The sequence below is a fragment of the Punica granatum genome, chromosome 3, assembly GCF_007655135.1.
Source record: "Punica granatum isolate Tunisia-2019 chromosome 3, ASM765513v2, whole genome shotgun sequence".
NCBI classification, from domain to species: domain Eukaryota; kingdom Viridiplantae; phylum Streptophyta; class Magnoliopsida; order Myrtales; family Lythraceae; genus Punica; species Punica granatum.
The window spans coordinates 829169-851732 of record NC_045129.1 but is presented as its reverse complement, the minus strand read 5'-3'; the positions used below and the strand labels follow the sequence as shown (position 1 = coordinate 851732).

The 22564-nt window shown below is 42.0% G+C and overlaps 1 protein-coding gene and 2 long non-coding RNA genes across 5 annotated transcripts; all 3 read left to right on the top strand.

Annotated features, from left to right (window-relative positions):
* Positions 1 to 497: 497 nt before the first annotated feature.
* LOC116200758 (FIP1[V]-like protein) lies at positions 498 to 9451 on the top strand. Of its 2 annotated transcripts, none has more exons than XM_031531645.1 (9): positions 498 to 1375; positions 2683 to 2924; positions 3494 to 3620; positions 3703 to 3771; positions 3938 to 4072; positions 4650 to 4751; positions 5224 to 5558; positions 5680 to 7276; positions 8398 to 9451. In XM_031531645.1, exons 1-9 carry the CDS (start codon positions 611 to 613, stop codon positions 8953 to 8955), a joined length of 3930 nt encoding a protein of 1309 aa, XP_031387505.1. In that variant the 5' UTR covers positions 498 to 610; the 3' UTR covers positions 8956 to 9451. The 2 variants fall into 2 exon arrangements, with proteins under 2 accessions (XP_031387505.1, XP_031387506.1); XM_031531646.1 differs by having other exon boundaries at positions 8338 to 8550.
* Positions 9452 to 13019: 3568 nt separating this feature from the next.
* LOC116200910 lies at positions 13020 to 19975 on the top strand. 2 transcript variants are annotated; one of them, XR_004155769.1, is made up of 2 exons: positions 13020 to 16746; positions 16848 to 19975. It is a non-coding gene; the product is annotated as an uncharacterized LOC116200910 (long non-coding RNA). The 2 variants fall into 2 exon arrangements; XR_004155768.1 differs by having other exon boundaries at positions 16838 to 19975.
* A 544-nt stretch (positions 19976 to 20519) lies between these two features.
* Positions 20520 to 22253, top strand: LOC116200911. The gene is made up of 2 exons (XR_004155770.1): positions 20520 to 21607; positions 21931 to 22253. It is a non-coding gene; the product is annotated as an uncharacterized LOC116200911 (long non-coding RNA).
* The last annotated feature ends 311 nt before the right edge of the window (positions 22254 to 22564 follow it).

Genomic DNA, 22564 nt, shown 5'->3' with positions numbered 1-22564 from the left:
TTTTGGGCCTCATAAATAACAGGGTTCGAACTCTAATACTAATAACAACATGATCCTGCAATTCAGAAGAAACATGTTTTCTATCGTTTATGATAAAATCATTTTTTGCTGAATAAGATATTTCATTAATACTGAGTAGTAGCATCTACATTTACAACTGAATTTATTAGATCCGGATTCCGATGAAAATTTTATATTGAACTAAATTGATTCAAGTCATGAGCGAGGTTAATGTCAGACTATGAATTTAGGAGCATAATCATTCTAAAAAAAAATTGAGAGCAGAGTTTATGATAAAATCTTAAATTAACTAACTAAAAAAAAAATCATTATTACTTTTCCGTGGCATACAAGGTACTCCTTCGGGATTATTTTCTCTTATCTGAGCGGAAATGGATCGAACCAAAATAAGAAAAAAAAAGGAAGAAGAAAGGAAAATGAGAAAGGACAGTGGCCTATGCTGTGTTCGTTTGGGCTATAAAAGCAGCAACAGCCAAGCCAAAGTACGAAGCCTCCATTGCCCCTTTTAGCGCAGGAGGAGAAGTCTCAAAACCCTCTCTCTCTCTCTCTCTCTCTCTCTCTCTCTCTCTCTCCTCTCGGCTACAGTCTAATGGAGGACGACGATGAGTTCGGAGATCTCTATACTGACGTCCTTCGCCCCTTAACTTCTTCAGCTCCGCCACCCCAAGCCTCTGCTCCTCATCCCCAGCCTCAGCCGCCACCCTCACCTCCCCGCCGTCCGATCGATTTCAGCCTCGAAATTCACGACGACGAGATCATCTCCGGAGCTGCCCTCACCCAAACTCCGGCTCCCGAGTCCTCCTATTCGGCGAAGCCTAGGGTTTTGGACCCTCCCGATGCGAAATTCCCCAGGAGTCCCCCTAACGACCCGAAATTGGTCATCAACCCTAAGGCTGAAGCGCCCCCGGAGGCCACCAAATCCGTGGATTTGATGGAGACGGATGTCAAATTCGATATAGAAGAGGATGATGGGCCTGCTATTCCCGGAGTGTCCGACATGCCTCTGCAATCCAACGGTGGCGGCGGTGCCGGAGATGATTGGGACAGCGATAGTGAGGACGAGCTTCAGATAGTGCTGAACGAGAACCCCCAGCACGGGCCAGTGGGGGTGTTTGATGAGGAGGACGATGACGATGAGGATGGGGACCCGCTTGTTATCGTGGGCGGTGGAGTCTCGAGCCAGCCAATGGAGGACGCAGACTGGGGCGAGGAGGCAGGGCAGGTGGGTGCCGATGGAGAAAGGAAAGAGGCAGCTGGAGCAGAGGCAGCGAAGGCTGGCGGCACTGGAGCATCAGCTCCTCCGAAAATTGGTTATAGCAGTCATGGGTATCACCCATTTCATTCTCAGTTTAAGGTCAGTACAGGTGTTGGTGTACATCATGATGATTATATTTCAGTTAGTGGTAGTGTTAGAATTTCATTGTATAGCATCGGGGTTCGCAGGCTTCGGCCCCTTTACATGACAAATAATTAATCAGTTTCGGAAATTAGTCTGTAAAGGTGTTGGACAACTATCAATAGAGATTGTTTTGTTCAATTGTCAGAGCTCAGTTGCTGATTTTTGAGTGACTTGACAATGGGGATCATAAGCCTTTAAAGTTCGTATTTCTTTAACCGTCTCCTTTGCGAGTCCTTGATTGAGCACAAGCTCATGAATACTTTAGATGGAGAAGAAACTTCAGAATACCATTAAGGCTTTTTAATTCTGGGGTCATAAGATCCTTTCCACTAATCATCGCATGATTTGCTTGTGCGCTCGCCTTTCAGACGAGTGGTCTCTCTATTGGGAAGTTCCATTTGGATCTATTCCTGATAGACCTGATGGGATCTTACATTAGTCCGAGGATTCTTGCTTGTCTATCTACTACTACACATCAGTCTGAGACTTCAAGAAACAGTGAGCTGGTCAGACAGAAAAGCAAAAGAGTTAGATCGCACAAAAATACTGCCCTTTTTGCCCCAAGACTGGCAGCATTTGTCATCTTTGGCCTGCACATCTGCATATCAAAAGGTTTCCCTTTTGGCAAGTATATTGGGAGGGAAAAAGTTGCTCTTCTATCTGACAGGAAAAACAGCTCTATAGCATACTTGCATGAAATAGACTGATAGTGAAACCGTTGGCCCTGTCTCTATATATCGACCTTCTTAAATCCAGTTCTTGATGTGTTTCCACAGAAAAGGAAGGAAAGAGGAAAAAAAAAGGATGAGTGGAAAGAATTCAAGGTTTTTTCAGATCTTTAAATTATATTTTAAATAGATTTTAACCTTAACTAGCAGTCGGATGGAGGACTAACCTCGGACATAGCCAGAATGTGCCCTGTCACCACGATAATGTTTTCTTTTTTCATCATACACCTGCTACCGCCGTGCTTTGTCCAAGATCCCCTCTCATGTTTATTTGGAAGTTGTGTTCTTTCATAAACTTTAAAAAGTCGAAGCTCTATTGTCCAGATGACAATCATGAATATAAACGATTCCAAGGGTCCTCAGTCCCTGGATGTTGAATTCACTTAATGATTAATCCTCTTCACCTTGATGTTTAACTAGACACTGAGAGCCATCCTGAAGCTGTATGTTTTGAGCAATCATTTATCATTTCTTGGATTTGCTTTCCTCTTAATTTACAATTGACCTTATGCTTCATCTTATCTTGTCTTGCAGTATGTGAGGCCCGGGGCAGCGCCAATTCCTGCATCGAGCACCCTCGGTTCTGCAGGCACCCCAGGTCAAGTCCGCCCACTTGTTAATGCGGTCCCCATGGCTGGTCGTGGTAGAGGTGAGTGGCGACCAGCAGGGATGAAAGGCGGTCCTGGCTTGCAAAAGTATCCCGGTTATGGAGCTCCTCCATGGGGTTCGGGAAGAAGTTATGGGGGTGGATTGGAATTTACACTTCCATCTCACAAGTAACACTCTTTTTTCCAATATAATTTATTTATCTGGCAGTTTCAGATACGGACTGATTATTAGCTGATAGGCAATGCAAATGCAATTAATTTCTTAGATGTCTCTGATATGAGTTTATGGGTTCAACATTTTGGATTTAGATTGTTGTGATGGTCATTGTTTGGTCGTCCATACAACCCCAAGCTGAAGCCTTTTCTTCTTATTACATTCTGTCGAGTCTGATATGATAATTGACTTCTTCTGAAATTGTGTTTGCATGGGATGAGAATAAGAACCGGTGATTCGCATTGTTGCTGCTTAATTTTCTATCTCTGTTATGAGCTTATAGGTTTATCTTTTCAAGTTAGATTGTTATGACAATGTGGGTTCTTTATCTTCAATACACTCCAATGAAGACCATTTTATTCCTAATATGTGCTTTATAATGTCATGCAATTTTTTATGGGGCTTTTGATGTCAACTTTCATTTATCCAAACTTGTACATCCATCAGCTTCTCTTTGATGGTGTTGAAAGTCAAAGTCGAGCAATAATCTGATGAAAGCTTTCATGATTTACTGTGGATTCAGGACTATCTTTGAGGTTGACATTGACAGTTTCGAGGAAAAACCATGGAAATATCCTGGCGTTGACAACACAGACTTTTTTAACTTTGGTCTGAACGAAGAGAGTTGGAAAGATTACTGCAAACAGCTGGTAATTGGGAAACCTTTAGTAATACAATTCACTGGTTGAAGGAAGATGAATCACAAGTTTCTTATATGTATATATGCTGCAGGAACAACACCGCCTTGAGAATACAATGCAGAGCCGAATTCGGGTTTATGAGAGTGTTCGGACTGAGCAGGTAGTTAGATGTTCATAGAATGAGAATTTATATCCACAGTTCAATTTTTGTGTACCAGGAAATGGCTGCCAGTTCTTTTTTCACTCTATATAATTGATTTCTGGTTTGGAGAAGCTGCATTGTCATTTGGGTAAAGGAAAATCTTCACTTCTCTGCTTTGCTTTAGGAGTTCGACCCTGATATGCCACCGGAGTTGGCAGCAGCAACTGGCATTCATGATGTTGCTGAGAATGCTAATGCAGCAAAGTCAGGGGCTGGACAAATAGAGACTAAACTACCTGCTCGTGTGCGGCCACCCTTAGTACGACTCTGCCTTTGACTTACTTATTAATTTAATTGTATTCTGGGTATCTTTTGCCAAGATTTTTTGGATCCTGACATGCAGTTGCCTACACTGTCAAAATCTCTATGCTTTCTGTTATTACTTGATTCTCCATTTCAAAGGAATTAGATAGTGGATAGGTGTTTCAGCTCCTCGTCAATTATCTTGATGAATTATATTAGAATTGCTACCATTTTTGTCATGGAGTCATACTTTTATTAAATTACTATCTTAGTGAAAACTAATAGGTGAACACTGTTTAATTTATTAGATATGGATAAGACTTGTCGACCTTTATAACTCACAAGGCTGTTTTTATTAGTCTAACCTGATTTTCACTTCAACTAAGATAATCTTTTAGTTGCTTTAGAGGGAAATAAGGGATTTTTTGATTGGTTTTCTAAGGCTAAATTTTGATATAGATTTTCCACCCCTTTCTCGTTCCAACATTTGGGGTGTAAATGAACTTATGGAGGAAATTATAGCAATCACTGTATTTTCTTTTATAAAAAAAAAAATTGGCGTCTTTGTGCTCTGATAAGTTGCATCCTTACAGCCAACTGGGCGAGCTATTCAAGTGGAAAACGGTTTGGGTGAAAGGCTGCCCTCTATTGACACCCGACCACCAAGAATTCGCGATTCTGATGCTATCATAGAGGTAAGCAATCTTCCAGGTTTTCTTTCAGAAACTTTTTATGAGGAAGAGGGACTTTGTATGGAGCCGCCTTTAGCTTTATGAATGTCCTATAGCCCTTTAATCTTAGAGTAGGCTGGGCCTCACCATTTAAGTTTATGAGGTGGTCCACTTTGTTAAGGATGTCGTAGTAAATAGAACGCGAGGTGTCATCGTGCCTTCTTTTACTATTTTAATGACCAAGCCTATTGTCTAGTCTTGGAGATATTGATAGATCGGACGCTGAATTGTTTGCGGATTGTTATTATTGTGATGAGTAGTGCTGCATCCTCCAATTCGCTCATGTCAAAGGTAGAGAGGAGTGGCACGTAATTTTCAACAATATCAGGGGTATTTATTGTAGCAGAGAGATACGCAGGTTTAGAGTCTTAACAAATTTTGGAGGAAAATGCTTTTCCCTATTGTAATTGCTTTTGATAAATGTTCTGATAAACAGATAATGTGCCAAGATGATGATAATTCCTCCAGTGGACATGGTGTTCCAGACCAACATGATATTGAACAACCGAGCGAGGCCAGAGATCATATGGCCAAAAGAGAGATTGCACATGCGGACAATGAGAATTCTGATAGTAACGTGGAGCCTGAAGACAGCCAAAAGAGAGAACCTCTTGGAAGGAGAACTCCTGCTGTGAATTCTGCTCATGATGATGCTGCTGAAGGAGATGAACCTTTGCCGCCTCGTTCAATAGTACCAGTTCCACATCCGTCAGCTTCTAAGGGGCAGACTCCTTTCCCTGTTGGGACTAATGGCATTCCTCAAGAGGAGAGGTACAAAAATAACATTATAACATCAGAACAAATGCTGGATGATAAACTAAAAATTTAAAGAATCATTGTACCTCTTAATTTAATATTGGGAGTTCTATAATAGTTTGTTCACTGTATGCAGGACACATATTGGAGCACGTGGCAGATCTCCATACATGTCTCCAGCATATAGCACAGAGGACAGAAAATCTCGGGATGATCGGGAGGGCTCGGTTGAAAGCATGGGAAGGAAAAGTCCTGCTCATGAGTCGAGTTTGGGTCGTAGAGAGGTAACCCCTGTGCCTGGTGATAGGATATCTGAGCAGGAAAAGGAGGATGCGGCAATAGATGAGGGTACCCCAACTGACAACCTAGAAGATGGTGGTTTACCTCGTTCTAGAATCAAACGGAAAATTAGTCCTCAAGCAGAAGAACCTGGGCATGAACTCAATGATGGAGAGGACTCTAGGGCAGGAAGAAGCAGCGAGAACAGCAAAGCAAGATCAGGGAGCAGCAGAGAGAGTCAGAAGTGGCATGATGGAGTTGAGGAGGAAGTTGTTCAAGCAGGTCGGCCTTCACGACCAGGGAGTACTAAGAGGCACCTTAATAGGGTTGAACAAGATTACCGAAGAAAAAGTCATGAGACAACACAAGAAATGGAGAGGAGCCGTATGGTGGCAAAAGGACAGGAGGGTTCTTATAGAGACTGGGATCGAGATCAGAGCATTGTCCACAATATGCCTATTAAACATGAGGGCTCTGATCGTCGTAAGGATAGGGATCCATATGACAGGTCTTGGCAATGGAGGGATGATGATCCTCAGAACAGAAGGGATAGGGCAGAAGATACGAGGAAGAGGGACCGCGCTGATGAAATAGGGTCCAGGCACAGGAGCAGGGCCCGGGAGAGTGAGAGGAGTGAGAAAGATGAGCATCTCCATCTCAGTTCAAGGAAACATATAGAGAATGGTATTTACGAGGCTAACTTTGACAAGGATGTAGGCCCAAGAGTGAGGGAAAGAGATGATAGTTCAAGGAGTGGGAGGCATGAGAGTGCTGGTGAGTACCACAGCAAGAGGAGGAGGGAAGATGATTATTCAAGACGTGACCATGTAAATAAGGAAGAAATCCTGCACACCCACAAAGAAAGCACAAACCGTCAGAAGCGAGAAAGGGATGATGATCGGAAGCGAGATGAACAACCTAGAGGAAGGGATGATATTTCTCTCAGGCACAAAGATGACGCTTCCTCAAATAGGGAGAGAAGTGAGAAGCAGAAGAACAGAGAGGGGTCACATAGGCCCAGGCCAGCACAGGACGAAGATGTTAAACGGGAGAGGGAAGGGCAAGGCAGTCAAAGAAGCGGACGTGGAGCTGAGGACAAAGCAAGGGCTGCTCATGTTAGGACCAGGGACAATTATAAGATCTCAGATAAAGATCACCATTCTAAGGACAAACCGAGGAATGTTGAACAGGTTAAGGTTAGAGAACATGCAGCAGATGAAATTTCATCTCATCACCGGGGACGTGAGGATGGTTATTCGCGTGGAAATCAGATCAATTACGAGGATAAGAGGTCTCGGCAGGAGAGGCCAGTCCCTCGTAATGATCAGAGGATGCGTGAGAGAGGCCATAAAGGGATCATGAAGAAGTCAAAAGAGTCCGAGGGTGGCGATAACAATTCTGCTACTGCCTCCAAGAGAATTCAAGATGACCAAATGGATCGTGTCAATGAGACGGTATGTTCTAGAGAATCTTTGCTTAGTGAAAGGTAGCATCCCTGAAAGTCACTTGTAGGGAATTTAAAGCAAAGAGAAATGAGGTAGTATTTAAAAGGATGTTTATACATGAAAGTGGCATTTTCTTATCTCAAGGTTGATCTAAATGAATTAATCTTCGTAAAGTTCGGATATTGGCAGAATTACTTGGGTGGCGCACTCTTCAGTAGTCGTCCTATTTGTAGTTTATGGAGCACTTTCTGCATGCTCACATGTTCTTTTCTGAGGTTGCGTTCCCCTTCTTCTTGCTGGAGGGATTGAGAGAATTTCTTCTTCTTTTTTTTGGGTTGCAGTGGAGGGGTGTGGGTATGGTATGAAACGGTTGTGACCTGAACTTCATAAGTTGGGATGGGCGAGCACTTTCATGATGTCTTCCTATAAAGAGCTTAAATGGTCAGGACACACGCTTAAAATAACCACTGCCAATGGAGCACAATCTTTCTAAATCTTTCGAAAGTGAAAAGCATAGAAGTTAGTATTGTGAAGTTTGGTCGGGCCATGTGTATCTGTAATGGAAAGTTTATCTGTTCTGTTCTAGCAATATATGACGAGCTGCATCTAAATTAATGTTATTCATCAATATTACATGTTGCATATACATAAAACACTGAAAAAATTGATTGTACTTTGAATTCTCTACAGCCTATTATTTAATCATTATAATGCAGTCATTTGGATTTGATCATATATTTATGCAATCTTTATTAAAATGAAAAACTGAAAATCCATCATAGTTCATGAGTTTCTTTAGTAGTTATGCATTGATATTTGTTCTTATTTTGCTGTTGCCTGCATATCCACCCGTGTTGCTCAAGTAATGTCCTTTCCTATATTGTCTGATTTTATTGGAGGTGCACAATATACAACGTAGTATTTAGATATTTATTGTTGGCAGACGAAACGCGACCTCCTGGCAAGACGGTTTTATTTCTTAGCTTGGTTTACATTCTCTTAAAGGTTCCTTTTTCTTGATTACTAGCCAACCTAGCAAAAAAATACATCTTTGGTTCTTTTAATTGCAGTTAAGGTAGATTTGGCATTCACGAGTACTTGCATATCTCGACTCTCGTCCTTTCTTTTAGGGTGGAGGAAACAGAGACAACCCCGAGGTCACACTGCATCACCAGTCCTCAAGAAAGAATAAAGAGGATGCTTCTTCAGATGATGAACAGAATGATTCTAGAAGAGGTCGGTCGAAATTAGAGCGATGGACGAGCCACAAGGAGAGAGATTTCACCATTAGCAGCCAGTCGACTTCCTCCTTGAAATTTAAGGAGCTGGGTAGGAACAGCAATGGAGGAACTACAGAGTCCAGCAGTATTCCAGTTGATCCTTCCAAACCGGTCGAGACATCTGCAACTACCCAGCAGGCTGCTTTCGATGAAAGAGACAAAACAAGTGATGCACAGACAAAGAATAATGCCGATAACAAAGCGATCGATAATCGGCACCTGGACACTGTTGAGAAGCTGAAGAAGCGGAGTGAACGGTTCAAGCTCCCGATGCCAAGTGGGAAGGAGGCTGTGGCAACTAAGAAGATTGAGAATGAAGCTCTTTCTTCTGGAAGGACCGAGACTCCCCTGGAGTTGGAGACCAAACATGAGCGTCCAGCTCGTAAAAGGCGATGGGTCAGCAACTGAGCCTGAAACCTCGGGACGGATGAGCCCCTTTAGCGTCTGTATCATCTAATCTTCAGTGATTCTTTCTCATAAAGAAAAGGTTCCAGAAGCTTTAAATGGCTGTTTCGTGTGCCATACGACTTTCGGGATTTAGCCTCGATTGTACCTTTCTACAGGAGAGTTATTTTGTAGCTTGTAGCAGTACCTTGGTGCCTTTTCTTATGCTGTTTACTGTACATACTAAATGTAACTTCATAGAGTTGCCTTTTTTGCCGTGAACATGAGAGAGAAGTAGTTTAGTCTTCCCTGCTTTGGACAATCAAAAGCTCAATTGGAAGAAGGAACGGGCAATGCCCGCATCTCTGGAGAGACATGGACTATGATTTTGTTCTTCTTCCAGTTGCAGATAACTTTGGAGGTGTGTAGAAGTTCGAAAGGAATATAAGAGCCGTGGGGAGTCTTATGACGAGTCTTTCATGACCGTTCCTCGGTGCTCTCTTTCTCTCTTTTGGTTATAGATGTCTATGGGTGGCTCGCTTAGATGATGTGCATAATGTATGCCGATCAGAATCTATCATTCACACTGTTTTTATTTGCCGGTGCTGCGGAAAAATAGTTTTGGGGGGATCAAGTGTAGTATTCTTAGGACAAAAAAAGGAAGAGATTTTGCTTACAATGTAGAGGAAATTGCTTGTAGCTTTTATTAGCCTCTCAGTGATTTGCTTTGCCTTTGACAACAAACTCAGCTAGCTCGTTCCTCGTTCCATGTACAAACAATTATCAAACCACTCGGACACGAGCAGCAGTGTCAGCGTAATCGGACCTTAGGTGCCGAGGAGTATGAACAATGAGATGAAACCATGTTTACTGTCTTGACTATTCAATGACAACAAACCAAAACATATGGGTTAAATTAGAAATTAACGGCAAGTTACAGGACCTTTTAGGCAATCAACTTTTATTTTTCTGTTCACCAAAAAAAATAAAAAAAAAAGAGTTTATTTTTCTTATTTTAAATTTTCTTTTCTAAGAAAAAATCCGCTGCTATAATAGATAGCGTGGTCAGCTGACGGCACGGGAGGGGGAGGGGTTTGGGTTGACTCACACACACACACACACTCCTCTAGGAATGAGGCTCGTCTCTCTTCCCTGAGCTGAGCCCGTGATTTCCCCGCGAACCCTAACCCCACATCTCTCTCTCTCTCTCTGTCTACCGGGATCGGACTTGCAACCTCTAATTTTGCCGAAGAAAATTGATCTAGGGAAGTTGGGCGGCAATGGGAAGAGCAGCAGATTATCGCGCTTCCAGTGTCTGTCTGTCTGTGTCTGTTTCTCTGCTATCTATCTGATCTACATATATATATATATACCAAAAAAAAGAAAAAAAAACTAGTTTACTCGAGCATGCATATGAAAGCGGATTCGCAGATCGATCATTCATTTCTTTCTTTTCCATGTTATGCAAAAATCGCCCCCTCCGGAGGACCTCATCGGTTCTCCCGGACGCTCAAATGGACGCTGGAACGAGGCTGTGATGATCATCGGTTCAGGAGTGTGTGTGTGTGTGTGTGTGTGCAGGATCCGGCGGGGGCGTTACGGGTGGGTTCCCCCATGGCGAGGCAGCACCGGATGGCTCGTGAAGTAGACAGACAGAGAGAGAGAGAGAGAGATCTGATTGGTTTTATAAAAATGAAAATACTGCAATTTTTTCTTCTTCTTTTTTGTACTTTCACGAGCAACCGGCAGCTGCAGCCACGGCGGTTTCCTGCCCGTCGACCGCCTTTTGGTCCGCCGGAAAGGTCAGATCTGAGCCTCTCTCAACATTGCTTGTACCTCTTACGGCTTCTTCTTAGCCATGGCTGTTCCCTTCCATAACTTTTCCTGACATTTTTTTTGGTGTGAACCCTGGTATCCAAATGAGAGAGAAGATGGTCCCCAAGTTTGAACCAGGTTGACATTGCAACCCTTTCTAATTGTGGAATTTTCTCCATTTCTCAGGACTCAGATCCGTTCCGAGACCTGAATCAACTCATGTTGATGCTAAATCTGCCCCTTTGACGAGCTCATGTAAGCTCAGATATCTGTTTTTTCAAATCCCTTCTCTCTTTTAGAAAGAAAGATTCAGATTTCATGCTTTCCCTTAGGAAAGGTAACCGAAAAAAAAAAAGAAAAAATAAAAGAAAAAAGAAAAAGAAGAAGAAGACGATGGAAGACTGGACATGCCATATAATGTGGTAGTCTACTCTAGGACTTATCTTTCTCCCGGCTAGGCTTTGCTCTCGGAAGGGTTTTGCTGGCTTCGGCTCCGGTGCTTGCTTGGCGAAGCTTGGCCCCCTCTCTGATAGATTGCGAAGCCCTCGATCTCGTCCCCTGTGTTACACCCTCTTGATCAGTGAAGCAGAAGCAGCATGATGTTCGATCTCTTGTTTTGCTCTTCTCTATCTAATTAATTAATTAATGGATGGATTGATGGATATGTGTGTTGACGAGAAGGGCTGTGATGATGAATCAGTAATGAATGATGTACTGGCAAGGTTGAGAGGCAAGAGAACTGTCCATAGCTTGGCGTGGCGGCTCTTTGCCGGTTCGCAGCCATGGCGGGCTTTCTTCGTCCTCTCTCTTTCCTAATTGAATTGCATGAGAACAAAGGGAGAACACAGTCGCAGATCTGAGCCCTGACATTCTCTACAGTTACGATCAATCGATAGATTTGTTCGTAGGAAATCAAAAGATTTCTGGTGATTTTTTTTTTTTCACGAGTAAACTGGCAATTTGGTCCTGAGAGATTGGTTTTTGCTCCCCCGGCAAATAGGTGACGGAAAAGGGCTGTGATGTGATGGACGAGTGTGTGAATGGACAATATACAAGGTAAGGGTGAGGGGCAAGAGAAGAGAACCGTTAGCTTGGCATGGCGGCTCGGAGGGTTGCAGCCATGGCAGGGTTCTACCGTAGTCTCTCGTCTCCTTCCTAATTGCATGAGAACAAGAGGAGGACACACTCAGCAGAACTGAGCCCCCGACTTTTTTCGACGTACGATCAATAGATTGCTTTTGATTTGATGTCCATTTCCCTGTTTCTTTTACATTTTATGAAAAGAGTTTGGTCACTGAAAATTCTGTTCTCAATGGAAAAGGATATCAAAGAAATTTTACAGTTACAGTTAGTAGAGTTGAGTTTTGATTTTAATTGAATTATAATAATTTTGTTGTTGAATTATAAGAAAAAATATAAAAAAGTAATGAATAGTTAAAAATAATAATAATTGTATCGTAGAATTGTGAAAAAAGTAATAAATATTACTTGATAGAATTTAGTATTAAAAATTAAATTAAATGGTTAAAAAAATAATAAAAAATTTTATTGTATAGTGAATAGAGTTAAAGTTAAAGTTAAAATTTTAAAAATATGATTGTAAAATCAAACGGTCAATTTAGACGATGGTGAAAAAAGAATAAAAGGGAAAAAAAAACTGTTAATCCCGGATCATGATGCCATCAGATCTAATATTGAACGAGAGATAGAGCTCAAATTAGTTCGATTTTGCGAAATGAAAATCATTCGGACTGGTTCAGCTGAACATAAGCAAATGAACAGCGTCGTGCTTGGGTGGATAGATCATACACTTTAGTTCCGAAAAGAAGAGAAGTTTGATGGTTTAACTGAATCGATGAGCCCAACAACAGAGGACCAAGTAGCCCAAGTCCCAACATTATTATTAAACAGTAAAATGGAGCATGATTTCAGATGACATATCTTGGGCTTTTGTTGCTGAAAATTTAGTCGAAAACTGAGAACATTTCTGTGTAAGGATAATCCAACCAACCTTTTACGTGCTTGATGCATCATCGATCCTTTCAATCAATACGTATAATTACGAGGTGGCTGTTATCGACTCTTATTTTTTCGAAAACTAAATCGATGTGAGTGCATGGAATGAAGACTCGTAACTGTACCGATTGTATTAAATTTTGGAACTATAAATGAAACGGAAAAATAAAAAACCTTATCATTATCTAAACAACTACGTTGTTTATACCGCTGCAATTACACTATATATTTCTCTTTCTCCCGTTATATATGTGATTGCCAAAAGTTATTTTGACCTCTTTTTTGAAAGATGTTGGCTTTGGGGCTTTGGTAGGTGTCGAGCCGAATTAGAAGTAGGGCCTTCCATGGGATCTCAGGCAGACCATACAGGAAGCTGTATTGAGGCTTGAGCTACAGCTAACGTGCGGTGGAGAGGACCGCATTTCTATCTTTCATTTATATTTTACCCAATAGAGAAAGAAAAAAAGGAAAAAAAAAAAAAAAAAACTCAATCGGCCTTTGCTCCCGGAGAGGCACGCCGGTGGTGGCCGAACGCCAGCCGCCGCCCCCTCCCTGGTTGAACGTGAAGCCGATGGTTTGGCCGTTGTCTCTTTCATGTTCGACATGCAGACACATACAAACACGACCTTCCTGGATCTCTGCTTGTTCGCATCAAAGCTAGGAAATGTTTGCTTCGCTTTCTGTTCTTCTGATGGAGCTCCCCCGGCTCCGGCATCGACAAGGTGAGCTGTTTGACGAGGCTGTGATGATAAATGGCGGAAGAGAAATTAAGAGTAATCAGGCCGAAAATCAGAGAACTGTCCGTATCTTGGCGTGGTCGCTCTGGGGGAGAGCTGCAGCCATGGCGGGGTTCCTTTCCTGTCGATTTGCCTGAGGAAATATCGATCTGAGCCTCTTCTTAGGATTTGCTTTAAGTGGGCGTTTGGTAGCATTAGCTCTGATTTGCAGGTGGTGATGTGATTATTGATGTACTTTGGTCACCTGCCTCCTGTGCTGGAATCCTTCATCATTTGATCAAGCATGTAATCGTGCGTGCAAACTGAAGCATTATCTGCAAATGACGAGTATCCCCCATTCCGATATCAAAATGGCAATCTTCGAGTCTTTGATGGTTACATGTATTGAAATGGAAATGTGAGGTAATATCCTCAGGGAAGTGGCCGTTCTTGGCTTGGCGATGCTGGAGCATCTCGCAGCCATCGCGGGGTTCCATCTTCGGTTCCTCAGTTTCCCTTTGTAAAAATACCACCAATAAGAGCTTTTCTAAATACAATTTACCACTTAGAAGAAATGCTGTCATCCACAAGCTTCCTTCCAGCAAATCTTTAGTTTGTTTCGCAGCTCAATTTGCTGCTCATTGTAAGCTCAATTTTTTTAAAAATGTAGCTCTACCTCTGGATAAGCTGCTGGCATTTCAACTCCGAAAAAACAAATCACGTGTTTTGAGGGTAACTTCAAATTTGAACTTTTGAAAGTTAAGAAAAACCACTTCTTTTCCCCCCTAACCTAGTTTATGATAACTATGGTTATGATGATAATGATAATGATAATGATGATGACGATGGTGGTGGTGAGGAGGAGGAGGATGATAGTTGTTCATGATACTTTGTGATGCGTATTCACTTTGTTGTCACCTGAGTACGTTACAATTTAGTCCATGGTTTGGCTGTGGCTGATGGCGTCAGACAGAGTTCAAGGGGGTTTTGCTCTCGGTGGGGGCATGGCAGCTTACACTATTATCCGAACTGATGGAGCATATGATCTCTGAAACTCTTGATTATGAGCCTGTCATGATTCAGGAAGAAAACTAAAATTATGAGTGAAATATAGTGAACTGCCTATATCTTGGCCAAGCAGCTCTCATCGATGAATTGCAGCCATGGCAGTATTCTTCCCTCCTTTCTGATGCTGCTGCTCCTCTTCCTCCTCCACCTCCCATAGAACTGGCTTTGCTCCCAGAGAAGCTGGCAGCTGTCTGTTTTACTTCCATTGGTGGCCTCCTGCACCCAACAGGTAGCTGCCCTTCTCTGGTTAGAGACGGAGCCAATGATGAATTCTTGGGAATTTGATTCTTTCTAAATATCCAATTTTCAAAATCTGGCCAGATTTCTCTGGTACCTGAGAACAATGGAACAATGGACCAATGGGAACATATATTATGTATGGATATTTTTTATGTATACTTCAACCGGGGAAAAAAAATTCAACCTACTGAACTGGTATATTGCAGCTGCAATTTGATCATTGTCATCAATCATCGTTGTCTGCGTCTATATATGTGAGGTTCAGCTCAAATGCATTTGCATGAAAAATGAGAAGAAACATTGAGGAGGCTATGAGGATTTTTTGAGTAAAGAAAATTATCAGAAACTTTCTGGCACAGAGAGCTGTCCGTAGCTTGGCATGGCAGCTAGAAAATGCTGCAGCCATGGCGGAGCTCCTTCAATTGTCTGATCAAAATCTGAATCTGAGCCTCTGAAAAGGAAAGTGTCGGGAGCTTTCTGAAGTCTCTCTTTGGTTAAGTACTTTTTTGGTCCGTAAATTTTAGCCGGTTTTCCCTTTTTTTGGGTAAGTGTGAAGTGAATGAGCATTCGACAGGCTGATCACTTTCAATGGGGAACTTTGTAGCCGAGGAAAGTATTGTATGTACTGTAGCTTAGGTGCGTTACCCTGGACACCTTTAAGAGGGTTACTGGTGGCAGCTCAATGAGCAGCCGCCTCCCCCCCCTTTGAACTATGCGACCGGGGGCTGCACTTCTCTGGTTGGAGGTGGAGCTGATGATTTTTGAGGAACTTTGTTTTCTTCTTTGATCAGTGGCTTCGCAAAAGGCGAAGCATGCAGTGGAGGATTGAATTTACGACCTTGTGGGTTTTCAACATTTCACCAACTCAACCCACTACACAAAAAAAATACATATTTCCTAAGTCAAAAATTTTAACTTTAACTCAACACACTACACAACATTTGTCATTTACCACAATCAAAATCAAAATTATTTTTACTCTGAAACCAAACGCATTGGTATATTCTGTAAGAGTTGGAGCTCAATGTTATCTATGAAGGGGTGACAGGGAAATGGACCTGCCTGCTGCATGGCATGGTGGCTCCAAAAAGCTGCAGCCACAGCAAAGCTCCTTCTATTTCTATGATCAAAAATCAAATGGAAGCCTCAGCAACTGAAATTGGCTCTTTCTTGGCTCTTTCAGAAGGTGTCCCTGCTCCAGAGATGCTGGCGGCTTTGTGTTCCTATTATTTGCCAAACAGTTGCCCTTCCCTAGTTTGTTCATTAGTTTAAGATTGAGGGTTTGCTCTTCGAAAAGGCCTTAAAGTGGCCATCTTTAGTTGATGGTGGAGGCCGGTTTAGAGATCGTTAGATTGCAAATTTAGGCTTGATTTGTAATGTTGTTGCTTACGGGAAGTAGTACGCATGTTAAATTGTTGAGAAGTAATCATTGATTTCATGAAAAGCTAAAATGTTTCTTGTGGACACTAATTTGGAATTGCTGAAATCAAATGTGGATGATCCCTTGATTTTGAATATATAGTATAAGTAGAAATAGTTTTCATTGCATCTGTTAAAATGATGAAAAACAGGAAAGTATATGTTGGGACCATCCACTGCATTCCCAAAAGTCTTAAACCTATTTCCGGTACTGAAAGTTGGCTCAAGAATTTTCTTCTTGTGAGAGTTTGAAATAGCTATAACTGATTGTTTTAGAAGGTTAACCTTGTTATAAAAAGCATAAGCTTGAGAGATGAAGATGTGAATTACATTATAGTATACCTTAATCTCATCATCATCTTCATCTCTGGCACCAAACAGGAGCTATAATCTGCTATTTTTTCCCACAAAAAAAAAAACACCAAAGAGTACTAGAGTAAAAGGATTTGCCAGGATGAAAAATTGGAAAGTTTGCAGTGACTTGGCATGTCGTCTTCATACAGCTGCAGCCAGAGCAGCTCCTCCTATTGGCTGAACAAAGGTCAATCTAAAGCCTCATCCATTTTCAATTTGCACCTGATTTTCCTTGGTTTCTGCCACTATTTGATTGGTTTCTTGCCTTTGAAATCCAGCTGATCTCAGAGAGGCGCACGGTCTGGTCAACTGCTGCTGATAATACCCAACAGGCTGCTGTTGATGAGAGAGACAAAGCAGGTGATGCAGAGGCAAAGAATAATGCCGAGAACAAAGTGATCAGTAATCAGCACCTGGAAGCCGTTGAGAACTGAAGAGACGGAGCAAGCGTCTGAAACTCCTGATGCCTAGTAGGACGGAGACTGTTGCGACTCAAAAGATTGAGAATGAAGCTCCTTCTTCTGCAAGGACCGAGACACCCTTAGAATCATTTAGACCAAACATGAATGTCTGGCTTGTAAAAGGTGGTGGGTCAGCAACTGAACCAGAAACATCAGGACCAACGATCCCTTGAGCTTCGGTATCATTAATCTTCAGCGATTCTTTCTCATAAATGAAAAAGAATGATTCAAAGGCTTTGAATGGTTGTTTCGTGTGCCATACACTACTTTGGGAACTAAGCCTCTACTATACCTTTCTACAGAAGAGTTGCTTTGTAGATTATAGCAGTACTTTAGTGCCTTTTCTTATGCTGTTTATTGTACATAATAATTGTTAACTCCATATAGTTACCTCTTTTGCTGTGAACTTGAGAGAGTGGTCCTTTAATTCTTTCCCACTTCGGAAGGTCGAAGCCTGACATGGATGACGGAACAAGCAATGCCTCCATTTTTGTAGGGACATGGACTATGATTCTGTTCGTCTTCCAGGTGCAGATATCTTTGGAGTTGTCAAGAAGTTTTTTAAAGGGATCAAAGAGCATGGGAGGACTATTATGACAGGTCTTTAGTGTCTGGTCCTCAGGTGAATGCTCTCCTGCTTATAGAGATCGATAAATGGCTTGCTCCAATGCTCTGTTGTATGTATATATGCTAAATTCTTCCGTTTATACACTTGTCTATTTCGCGATCCCATGGGAACAAAGTTTTGGAGGTCTCAAATGTATTTTTTAGGGGTAAAGGGATGAGATTTTGCTTACAGTGGAGAGGAATAGTTTGCTGCTTTCGTTTATGGAGTTTTCCCCTTAATGGTAATACCTCTAACAATTTGCTCTAGGACTGCCTCCACTCTTGGTCTGTTCATCATTCCATGTTCGAAACAGCTTTCGAACTTCTCGACATGAGCGGTGACAGCCTGATTAGACTTAAGTGCCGAGGCACGTGAACAAGGAGACCCAACTGTGTTAACTGTTCTGACCGGGAAAAAAAAATAAAAATGTAGAAAATTCGCGGGATTTTTCTCATGGCGTTCGTTGTAACTGTTCAAATATTGAGATAAATTTGAAATTGACAGAAAATATAGGGACTTTTACGCAATAAATTTATTCTCTATTATGATTAGCCTCAGCTGCTATGAGTGCTAATAAATAGCTTCATCTGCTCGAAGCGGGGGGGGGGTCAAGGTTTTGGGTTGACTCGTACAGACGCACACTCCGCTAGGAATGAGGCTTGTCTCTCTTCCCTGAGCTGAGCCCGTGATTTCCCCCCGAACCCTAACCCTCTCTCTCTCTCTCTCTCTCTCTCTCTCTCTTTCTGTGACGATCGGCTCGACAATGGATCGAACTGGAAAACTCTGATTTTCCCAAAGAAAATTGATTTATGGAAGTTGTGCGGTGATGGGAACAGCAGCTCTGTCTCTGCTATCTATCTATCGATCTATCTAGCTATACATCGATACATATATATACACACACACACACACACATATAAAAGCTAGCTTTTTCAACAATGCATATGGAAGCAGACCGGATGGAAGATCTATCATTTCTTTTTCTTTCTTTTTCTTTTCCATGTTATGCAAAAATCGCCCCCTCGGGAGGACCTTATCGGTTCTTCCGAACGCTGAAATGGACGCTGGAACGAGGCTGTGATGATCATAGGTTCAGGAGTGTGTGTGCAGGATGCCGCCACCGGGGAAGGCGGCAGCAGTGGTTGGTTCCCTCATGGCAAGGCAGTACCGGATGGCTCGTGAGGTACAGAGAAAGGAAGAGAGAGAGAGAGAGAGAGATGGATCTAACCATCTGGTTTTATAAAAGCGGAAAAACTGCAAGTTCTTTTTACTCTCACGAGCAACCGGCCGCTGCAGCCATGGCGGTTCCGCGACCGTCGACCCCCTTTTGGTTCGCCTGAAAGGTTAGATCTGAGCCTTCCTCAACATCACTAATCTCCTTCGTTTGTGCATGTGCTGATTGTAGATCTGGTGTCATTCTTCTCAGCTAAATCTGCCCATTTTAAGAGCTCGGGCAATATTTTTGCCTCGGTTAGAACCTCGCTAGCTGCGTCCTTGCCCCAATCAAAGATCAATCCAATTATGTTTTAGAAAGATTTCGGCATTCATGGGTGATTCCTGTATCCTCGGTGGACTTCTAGAGATCGGGATTCCGAGTTTGATACCTGTGGTGGGACTATCGTGTTGCTGTGTTTCCCTTTCCCTTGAAAGTGTAACCGAAGAATAAAAAGAGAGAGGAGGAGATGGGAGGCGGCACATGCTGAATTGGCGTGTCAGTTTCATCTCATTTTCTCCTATCAACGTGGGTTGGTGAAAGCGGTTCAACCCTTCAAGGTCTCGAGTGAGAGTCCTTGTGAATTGAGAAAATCAAATCCGTAGATCGGGAGGGATTTATCCTTAGTTGGCCGATTCGGTTTGAATCTCGATTAGTCTGAGCCCATTGAACTTTTTGGATATTAGGCGTCCACATCGGAAAAAAAAAAAATCTCTGATGGCTTTGCTCTCAGGGGGTTTTGCTGGCCTCCGCATTGGTGTTTGTCTGGCCCCCTCTGATGGATTGCGGAGCCTGTTATCTGTCTGTGTTTTACCTTCTCGCCCAGGTGAGTGAATCAGAAGTAGAAACCAAAGCAGCATATGATGAACTAACTATCCATCGAGCTCCCCCCGGCTCAAAGACTGGCAAGTAGGTGAGGCGAAAGGGCTGTGATGACATGAGATGAGTGTGAAGCTATAACGAATGATATAGCAGGACAGGGTGGGAGGCAAAGAGAACTGTCCGTAGCTTGGCATGGCGGCTCCGGGGGTCGTTCCGCAGCCATGGCGGGGTTCCCAAAATAGCCTCATGTCCTTTTCCTCTATATGTGCATGAGAAGGAAAAGAGTACACACTCAGCAGATCTGAGCCCTCAACTTTCTCCACTGAAGATTGACGGATTGTTTTAAGAGGAAAAAATGGAAGATAAGGTTGTGTTTGGTTTCGGAGTTGACTAGAGTTGAGTTTTGACGGTGTGTTTGGATTCAGAGGTAAAGTAACTTTATTTTTTATTGTGAAAAATGATAAATGAGTTGGGATTAAAAATTTGATTTGGGAAACATGTTTTTTTGTTGTATAGTATGTTGAGTTAAGTTAACGTTAAAATTTTTTACTTGAGAAATTTGTATTTTTGTTGTGTAGTGTGTTGAGTTAAAGTTAAAGTTAAAATTAAATTGATTTTAACTTACAAATCAAACATGTATTAATTGATTTATAATGATTGTATTGTTGAATTATGAAAAAAAGTGTGAAAAAGTAATGGACGGGAGAAAGTAATGATTATATTATTGAATTGTTGAAAATGTAATATATAATTAAGAGAATTTAGTATTAAAAATTAAATTGAATAATTAAAAAAATAAAAAGATAATAATTGTATTGTTAAATTAAAGATAAGTAGAATTAAAAAATTTTGTAAAATCAAACGTGCCGTTATGGTTATGGTGTACATTTTCCTTTTTTCTCTTTTTTGTCTTCACATTTTTTTATTCAATTTAGTCAATGAAAATTCTGTTACTTTAGCGAAATATAAAAGAATTAATTTATGTAATCTTAACAGCATTAGCATTTTATGTACTTAAACCATTCAATTCGACTGTTGATTTTGGATTAGAAGACCATCAGATCACGGGCATTTATCTAATTCCGTACAAGTGGTTGAGCTGTGACTATTCCGATATTTCATATTGAGTATCATTTGGACGGCTTCAGCTGAAGAACAAGGTTGAGTTGAATCATGTCGTGTTACGGGCTGTTCGGTCATATTTTTATTTGACTGAATTAATGAGCCCCACAATGGAGGACCAAGTAGCCCATATAAGGGCCGGGCTTTTCTCCTTCACTACATTATTTATTAATTTATTTATGTTTTCAAAAGATGCCAACGAAAACATATATATATATATATATATATGCACAATAAAAAGTTTAGTGGACAGCACTCATGTTTTGCCGACAGCTTTGGTAAAAGTAAAAACATTTTTGTACGGGTAATCTAACCAAACATCGATCCTTTCGACCCTATAAAAGAAATGCGCGGGGACCCTTGGCGAATTCACGCATATACCCTTCAATCCTTACCTTAGTTCTCTGGGGTAGTATGAAGGGCAAAAACGGAATAACATAAAAGCGATAAAATGAAAAACAAAAAAATGGACAATGAAAGCCCGGGAAAAAGTTCAGCTGCTCGTCCAGTCACTTCTTGAGAGTGACATGGGGAAGACCACTTCTCTCTCTTTTCGCCCAAAAAAATAAAAATCACTCCATTGGCGTTTGCTCCCGGTGAGGCGCGCCGGCGGCGGCCAAAAGCCGGCCGCCGCCCCCTCTCCGGTCGAATGTGAAGCTGATGGTTTAGCCGCTGTCTCTTTCATGCTCAACACATGCAGACGCACGCAGACAAAAACCTTCCTGTCTCTGCTTGTTTGCATCAAAGCGTGGAAACGTTTAGGTTCCGTTTGTTTCGCTTTTGATTCTTCTGATAGAGCTCCCCCAGCTCCGGCGTCGCCAAGGTGAGCTGTGCGATGAATGAGGCTGTGATGATAAATGTCTGAAGAGAAACTAAGAGTAATCAAGCCTAAAATCAGACTACTGTCCATATCTTGGCGAGGCGGCTCTGGGGGAGAGCTGCAGCCATGGCGGGGTTCCATTTCGTCGGTTTGCCTGAGGAAATATGGATCTGAGCCTCTGATTGATCGTTCGACTCTTTTTCCTCGGAAAACCAGCTGATAATATTTATTTGCTTTAAGGGGGCGTTTGCTTTGGTAGCATTAGCTGTGATTTACATGTGATGATCTGATTGTTGAGGTACTTTGGACCCCTGCTTCCTGTGCAGGAATACTGCATGGGACTGTCCGTATCTTGGCTTGGCGATTCTGGGGCATCTCGCAGCCATGGCGGGGTTCTATCATCACTTTCACGGTTTGCTGTTGTAGGATGCCATAAGAGTTTTTTTTTCTGGATATGACTTAGAAGAAATGGCATTGTCCACATTCTTCATTCAGGCAATGGTTGGCCAAAATATCCTTTTGGCTCTTGAAATTTTGCTGCTCGGTGTAAGAACAATTTTTTGAGTATGTGTCTCTGCTTCTGAGAAGCTGCTGGCATTTCGGCTTCAAGAAAACAATCACATGCCTTGAGGGTTATTTCAAACTTGAACATTTTTTTTTTGGTGTGCACTACCTCAGGGGCGGAGCCAGGATTTTCATCCGGGGGCAAAAATGTTATTCGATATAAATAGTACATAAATAATTTTTTTCAGGAGGGCAAAATTTCAAAGAAATCCAAAGTTCAGGGGGGGCAATTGCCCCCCCCTGCTAATGAGCTGGCTCCGCCCCTGCACTACCTGGAAGTCAGAAGCCGTATGGGCTAATCCAAGTATGGGCTCTGACTAATCCAAGTTCGAGCCGGGTTGACCCACTAAGGTTGCCTTGTTTGGCAAATGAATTTTTTTTAATTATACTCTACTT

What these genes read in the sequence shown, in the direction of transcription:
- LOC116200758 (XM_031531645.1), top strand. Translation starts at nt 611, where the DNA reads ATGGAGGACGACGATGAGTTCGGAGATCTCTATACTGACGTCCTTCGC. An exon ending in CATTTCATTCTCAGTTTAAG is followed by an intron (nt 1,376 to 2,682) that starts GTCAGTACAGGT and finishes CTTGTCTTGCAG; the next exon opens with TATGTGAGGCCCGGGGCAGC. An exon ending in TGGATCGTGTCAATGAGACG is followed by an intron (nt 7,277 to 8,397) that starts GTATGTTCTAGA and finishes CCTTTCTTTTAG; the next exon opens with GGTGGAGGAAACAGAGACAA.